This window comes from Aricia agestis, chromosome 10 (assembly GCF_905147365.1).
Source record: "Aricia agestis chromosome 10, ilAriAges1.1, whole genome shotgun sequence".
In the NCBI taxonomy this organism is placed as follows: Eukaryota; Metazoa; Arthropoda; class Insecta; order Lepidoptera; family Lycaenidae; genus Aricia; species Aricia agestis.
In genome coordinates this window covers 17,250,062-17,257,779 of record NC_056415.1, presented here as the reverse complement: position 1 = coordinate 17,257,779, position 7,718 = coordinate 17,250,062, and the positions used below count along the sequence as shown (strand labels likewise).

At 34.0% G+C, this 7,718-nt stretch overlaps 1 protein-coding gene across 1 annotated transcript; it reads left to right on the top strand.

The window, feature by feature from the left end:
- Nucleotides 1-3,099: 3,099 nt before the first annotated feature.
- Nucleotides 3,100-7,171, top strand: LOC121731249. Its single transcript, XM_042120608.1, has 2 exons — nt 3,100-3,233; nt 6,194-7,171. Exon 2 carries the CDS (start codon nt 6,194-6,196, stop codon nt 7,112-7,114), a length of 921 nt encoding a protein of 306 aa, XP_041976542.1. The 5' UTR covers nt 3,100-3,233; the 3' UTR covers nt 7,115-7,171.
- The last annotated feature ends 547 nt before the right edge of the window (nt 7,172-7,718 follow it).

The following is a 7,718-nucleotide window of genomic DNA, read 5'->3' as shown; positions in this document are numbered from 1 at the left end:
TTCACATAGAGAGTCGTCAACGAATCCACAATTCTTGGATAATTTCTTTAGATCGGCTACGAAATTTGCCACATTCTCTGAGCGACCTTGTACCCGTCTCCGAAAAATGTACCTTTCGGCTAAAACCGATGGTGTAGGTTTGATATGTCTTCCCACTATCTCAACGAGCTCTGAGTACTGCTTCGTGGCTGGCTTGTGCGGAGTACATAAGCTTGTCATCAGCTCGTATGTCTCAGCGCCTACAGCCGTAATCAGCGTTGCCACTTTCAGTTCATCCTTAATGCTATTACAGATGAAGTATTGTTCGAGTCTGTCTATATACGACTCCCAGCAATCCGTCTCTAAATTAAAGTCGGCCAACTTACCCACCGACATTTTAACGTTTTTACCTCGTCGCCACTAAGATATCTGCGTATTTTAGTTATTAAACAACTTAGGATATGCTGATGAAAAGATATTTATTTACAGAGTGAAGGTTGACACTTGACATTAAAAAGACAAAACTTATCTGAAAGATAAAACTATAAAAAGGTTCTATACAAACACCACACATACCAACGACGCATCTTGTAAATAAAATCTGTCTTTAACCTCATTATATCTTTGTTTAACGCAGGGGTTCCCAATCCTTTTCAGCCTGCGGCACAGCTACACGTAAAATATTTTTTCAATTTAAAGTGCTAAGTATAAATTTGTAATAACATAATATTATAACAGCGTGGATTAACCTATTTTAAATTTAAACTCAGTCTAAATAGAAGTCTTTGTTATAACTACCCCGTCAACGGCTACTTAAAAATTATAGCATGCCATTTAACGACTTCACTATATTATGACTTTTAGTCAAGACGTTACGGTCAACGTCTTGACAAGTTGTCTTTTAGTTATTCAATTGAATGGTATCATTCAATGAATGCGCTAGTCATTCAATCGAATCGCAGATGACTGCGACATAATATTATAATATATTTTAAATATTTCAACGTAAAAACGGACATGTACGACTTAACCGTTATATATTAACAATGACTTTAAAATACTAATAATAATAATAATTATTATTATTATTATTATTTTAAAATATACTGAATTCATTAATTTAATTATGTTTTACATCTTATATTTTGTTAATCGGAAAACAGTGTTATAAAAGCAAAATGTATGAAAGAATTTGCACAAATGTCAGCAAAGGCACTTAATAATATTACACACCAATTTAAATTGTTACAATGAAAAGCTTTTAACATAAACTTAATCTAAAATAAAATCAACCGTAAATTAATAATTGTCATGATTTAAATCAGAATTTTACGTTAAATTTTATAAAAAAAAATTAACGTAAAATCGCAAAGCTCTTTCAAATAGCCAGTAATATTAATATGTTAACCTACGAATAATGAAAGTTAGCATAAGTTTAAGGAAACCACCAAAAAATAAGCAACCGTATGCTGGCGGTGTGTTCATGCACACTTGCAATCCTTTTTAACTGTTCTCGATTTAAACGCTTAACCAATTTTGATGAAAATTGGTCTGTATATAGATTAAGACCTGAATAAGACAAAGGAGAGCTTATCCCTGAAAATAATTTTTTTACTTAAGTATATTAATTCGGTAAACGAATGTCCGTCAACTCAACATTACAACATTTGTATTTCTAGACATTAATAAAATGATAAGTGAGTCTATAAATGGGCATAAAACAGTAATTGATCACAAAAAGCTCAGGTCTTATGTAACAGTTCCGGTTAGTTGTTCCCGTCGGTGCAGGCCTATATACTATATAGCCAGGGGTCTACAACATTTTAGCAAGCAAACACATAATAAAAGCTGTTAGACTTGACACTATATTCGTTGATATTATAAACTTTATAATTTATTTACAAAAAAATATGTCTAGAGATTTGCTACATTCATTCATGCTAGCAAATGTCTAGAAAAATACAAATAAATGATCAGGCATGATCTGCCGGGAAAAAAATGCAATGCAAAAAAAATGCAAAAGTTTTAAATAAAAAAAAAATGCAACTAGTCTTACAATAGTAATAATAAATGTGTAATTATTATCATTCTGTTTGCCCGATGTAAGTTTTTTAGGGTTCCGTACCCAAAGGGTAAAAACGGGACCCTATTACTAAGACTTCGATGTCTGTCCGTCTGTCCGTCTGTCTGTCTGTGTGTCTCCAGGCTGTAACTCAAGAAACGCTATAGCTAGACTTCTGAAATTTTCACAGATTGTGTATATCTGTTGCCGCTATAACAACAAATACTAAAAACAAAATAAATTAAATATTTAAGGGGGGCTCCCATACAACAAACGTGATTTTTTTGCTATTTTTTGCTCGATATCAGTAACGGCAATACATAGGCACTTGAAATTTTCACAAAATACTCAGTTTTATTTGCACTTTAATAAATTATATTAATATTTAAATTAAAATAATCAAGGGGGGCTCCCATACAAAAAACACAATTTTCAGCGTATTTTTGCGCTATTGTGGTACGGAACCCTTCGTGCGCGAGTCCATCTCGCACTTGGCCGATTTTATTGTATATTAGAGGAAACAGCAAAAAGCTTAAGCTTATTTCGGACTGTTTTACAATAATAAGTAAACATTTTAATTTAATTGATAAATAATCATTTTAATTTAATTGCAGGTAATAAATTAATAAAAAATTTAATGGATTACTATGATGCTGCAACTTTTCTAGTAGGCTGTTTGGTAAATAAATATTCGAAGGAGGCTCTACAAATTACTGACAAAGAATTTTTGCAATGGAGTGGTGGAAGTCTGTGAATTTCCTATAAACTTTGAAAGGTTTTTTTAATAATAAATTAGTTAAAGGTAAAAAAGACATTTTATCGTTACTGTCAAGGCAGAGTTTGCAATTTTTGTACCATTGAAGAAATTAATTCATGATGTTTCAGTTGATGGACCTACGTCATTTGGTTAAAATATGCCAATTCAATGTTGTTCGTAATTTGTCGGCTGGGTTTGACATAACACGACCAAATTACGCAGGTACGCAATCAGCCTATGTATCAACTTCTCTGATAGTACCTACATACTAGACAAAAACCTTTTAAAGTATCTTAGTTTTTATAGCTATTTAATTACAAAATAGATAAAATCCAGTACTTACCTGTGAGCTAGACAAAAGTTTGCCCACCCCTGTGTAGTTCAAGTCGGTTCAGTCAACCCTCACCGCGCAGTGCAGCCGCGGACACACACAAGGTAGGCTACGTCTTGTTCTAGCCTAGATTCTAGACTTTTCTCGCAATTAAAGTATTAGACGTTAACTTGTTTCGGAGATATTGTTAAAGTTTTTTGATTTTGAGCCTAAAATAATATAATTTCTAATTATTTTAAGAAGTAATCGGTTTCATTGAAAGCCTTTAAGCGCTGTTTTCTAGATTTTCCTAAGTATTCATTAATTTATCGTTGATTAAGTTTTTGTTTTTTTGCTTTTTGAATCTTGTGTTGTTGAGAATCTATACTTAATATTATAAAGCGGAAGAGTTTGTTAGTTAGTTAGTTTGTTTGTTTATTTCTATGCGCTAAACTTAAAAAGTACTGGTCTGATTTGAAAAATTCTTTCAGTTTTAAATAGCCCATTTATCAAGGCAGGCTATAGGCTATTCTTTATCACGCTCTGACTAATAAGAGCGAAGAAATACAGGAAAATGTGGAATAAATGGGACAAATTATTTGAAGGGCTTATCTCACGAACTACTAGAGCAATTTTTCTGTTATTTGGGTCAGATAAGAAGTAGACCACGTGAAGGATCATAGGTTATTTTTTGTGGACTAATTTGTCTGCGAAATATCTAATTTACGCGGGCGAAGCCGTGCGGAACGTCTAGTATTAAATAATAATTGAATAAATTATATGATATTTTCATTATGGGCTTATAATATTAGTTAACTTGAAACTTAAGACTTGAAAATTTGATTTGACTCTTACATTTTCTGAAAGTCTCTTAAATGTTTTAATCTCTTTTATCAGCACAATTATAATATTATTCCATATCCAACACAAAATGTAGAGGTAAATAATATAAATCGAATCAAACGAAGCGTGGCTAATGTATATAACTGATAACCAGTGATTTACAAATCACACACAATTATTAACAAAACCGAAATCTATACTAATATTATAAATGCGAAAGTATCTCTGTCTGTCTGTCTGTCTGTCTGTCTCGCTTTCACGCCAAAGCTACTGAACCGATTGCAATGACATTTTGTACACAGTTATTCTAGAGTCTGAGAAAGGACATAGGCTACATTTTGATGTGGGAAAATATCTTATTTCCATTAAAATATCGATGAAAATTAATTCGCATTGCGCGTGGCCAGCGCTCATCCCGGGGGTCCTGGGTTCGAGTCCCGCAGGCGGAACAAAAAGTTTTCAATGTTCCTGGGTCTTGGATGTGTATTAAAATAATATTTCAAAAATCTTAAATATATTTTATGTATAATATTATAAAAAATCCAGAAATATATTATCGATGCAATGAACATTTTAGTTCTAATACGATTCAACAGATGGCGTTTTATTTTTTACTTCATTGTAACATAGAACTAATCATACTTATAATTAGTTATTATGTTTTTGTTTACAGTTTTTAATACGTTAGAATAATATGTTTAATAATATTATCACTTGGTATAATAATAATCAATCTATCTTATCTTATAGAACTCCTACTGCATTTCTAATATAATATATTAGAAATGAATGAATGAATGAATGAATATACTTTATTGCGCACATCACAGTTACAAACATACACATAAAATAAAGAACATATAAAATGAAGAGTTGACAACAGAAGGCGCTCTAAAATAAAGGAGTTCGAGTGTACCGTGTTAGCCTGTATTCCATCCAGAAAATATATCAATGCAATCAACATTTTAATTCTAATATATGAAAACAGATGGCGTTTTGTTTTTTACTTCATTATTGTAACAGAACTAATCATACCTACTTTATTATATATTGTTTTTATTCATAACTAGCTGTTGCCCGCGACTTCGTCCGCGTGGACTTTAGTTTATAGCCTGCGGTGTCAACAAAATTTGTCTCAAATTTAAAAACTTTTTAAAACCCTGGTAACTGGTACCCCTCTTAGGGCCGCGCTACACCGGAATGGCAGCGCTGAAAGTGCTCGCCTCGCCGCTGCCATTCCGGTGTAGCGCGGCCCTTAATTAATCAAAATACCCAAAAACAGCTGTGCAGTGTGCACATAATCTATACTAATATTATAAACGCGAAAGTATCTCTGTCTGTCTGTCTGTCTGTCAGTCTCGCTTTCACGCCAAACGTCAAAACTACCGAACTGATTGTAATGAAATTTTGTATACAGATAGTCTAAAGCCTGAGAAAGGACATAGGCTACTTTTTTACTGAAAAAAAGGGTTGTAAGGGGGTGAAAATGCGTAAATTTGTTCAAATTAAATTAGTTCCAAAAATTCATAATAGATGGCGCCGTGCGTCTTCTGCATCGCGCTGACGCTTGCTCAAAAGTCTTTCTATAAGAGGTGGTATCATCTTCCATCTAAGTTTCGATTTTTTTCGATTGTTGATCTATTCTACGGTAGGTATTAAATAACTCAGTACTTTATCTGTGCAGTGACGTAACCTTAAACCTATCAATGATAAATAGTTTATGGGTAAAGTTGTGTAATTGGGGGGCTAAATAAGCTTTAAAATTTGGTATAAAATATAAAGTTTAATATAAAAAAAATGAAATACTTATTGTGTGCACACTGGACAGCTGTATTGATTTAAGGGGTACCAGGGTTTTTTTATAAAAGCATTTGACACCAATTTTGTTGACATCGCGCGCTATAAACTGAAGTCCACGCGGACGAAGTCGCGGGCAACAGCTAGTCTTTATTATAAGAGCCTTACAAGGGTAAGAAGCCATCAGCCAGGCCACCTTACATGGATGAGACATTTATCTGGTCATTTATCGTCGACTGATTGAAATATTTAAATGCCACTGGTTATCAGGACAATATTTTCCAAAAGAATAGATATTTATATATGACCATTTATAAAGTGTTTTATCTAACAATATTTCAATGAGCTTTTTGGTATTTAAATGTTATTTTTAGGCGGTCTAACTTATGGCACACGCTATTTTATATTGAAGCTAAGCTAATATTTTATTTTTAATATTTTTTAGATGCAGTGCTTCATTTGCGTCGCGTACCTGATGATAATCTGCACGGCGCATCCGCCGTCGGACCGCGAGGTGTCGAAGCCCTACCAGAGGAGATCCCTGTTCCACGACGTCATCGAGTCCATCCGACTCCGGTCCAGACTCCCAGAAAACCTAGACCAGAACGACGACAATAGTCTTGAGCCTCACTTCGAGAACTACGGCTTCCAGAACGAACTGCTTCATCTACCCAGCGACTCCAACTTCACGCCGCGAAGAAACGACCGAATAGAAATGCCCCCCCTCAAATATCGCTTCCCGAAGAACCTCAAAGTAAACGAGAGCAAGGATGACGCAGCGAAAGAGGAAATCGTGCTGTACGTCAACACTCCCAGCGATATTAACGACGCAAAACCGTCCACACAGAAACCAAAAAAGCAGAGACCAAAACCGAAACCGACGAACAACAGAATAGCCACAAAGAATAAGGAGGAGGAAAGCACGGAACCCCCTCTCGTTGAAGACCGACCGATCAGCAACACCATGTCAGGCCAGAGCCAAATCGGCAACCGCGACTCACAAACGGTAGTCAAACCCACGGTCATAGTCAACTTTAGAGGATCAGTCAACCACAGGGAAAGCGAGATAAGATTAGAAAGGAGGAAAAACGAGAACATAACGAAGACAGTTCTACCTCAGAACATATTTAACATCAACCAGGAGATAAAGTTAGAAAAGATGGACGAAATGGGTAGTACCGGCGGTGCGGGTAAAGCAGGTGCATCGGGGAAGATAAAACAGCATATCAGTTTTGTTCCTCAGAGGCAGACGAAGGCAGATCCGAGAGCTGACGAAGACATGATCATGTGTGAGACGGGGTGGCAGGACAAAAATGGCGCCAGTCGTAAGCAGGACACCGTGCAAATACTGTTTTCTCTGAAATGATTAAATGTGATTTTTTATTCGTAAGTTTTAACGTTATGATACTTTTATAAAACTTGCTTAGATTATGTAGGTTTAATAAGAACATTACTTTTTTTAAGCTTTAATTTTACTTCGTTTACTTTAGTGTAGTTCTTATACCTTCTATTATATTATTTTATTAGCTTTAAATATCTCTAAGCATGTTATAGCTTTAAAACTGTAATTCCGAAATGAGTTTTGTAAGTTTATTATAAACTTATTAAAGTTTGCGTAGTTTTTTATTCTAAAACTTTTTTAATTTAGAAATTAATATTATAATTACTCTAGGACCTAGAATGATTCGGAAGGTAAAATTTGAGGTAAATCACTATTTACATCTATATTACTGCTTTAATGAGTTAATTGAAAAATATGACTAACACAGTTCCAAAAATTATTATGAGCATTCTAATACGAAAGCAAATAGAAGGTAAAACAAAAGGCTTTTCTGAGAATTGAGGTCATGTCACGTATTTTAAAGTTAATTCTTTGTTTATTTATTCAATAAAGTAAAATATAAAGGCATATTTGTTGGCTTATTAGAATTTTAAGGTTTATCAAAAAGGTCATGTGAAAAAATATAAAT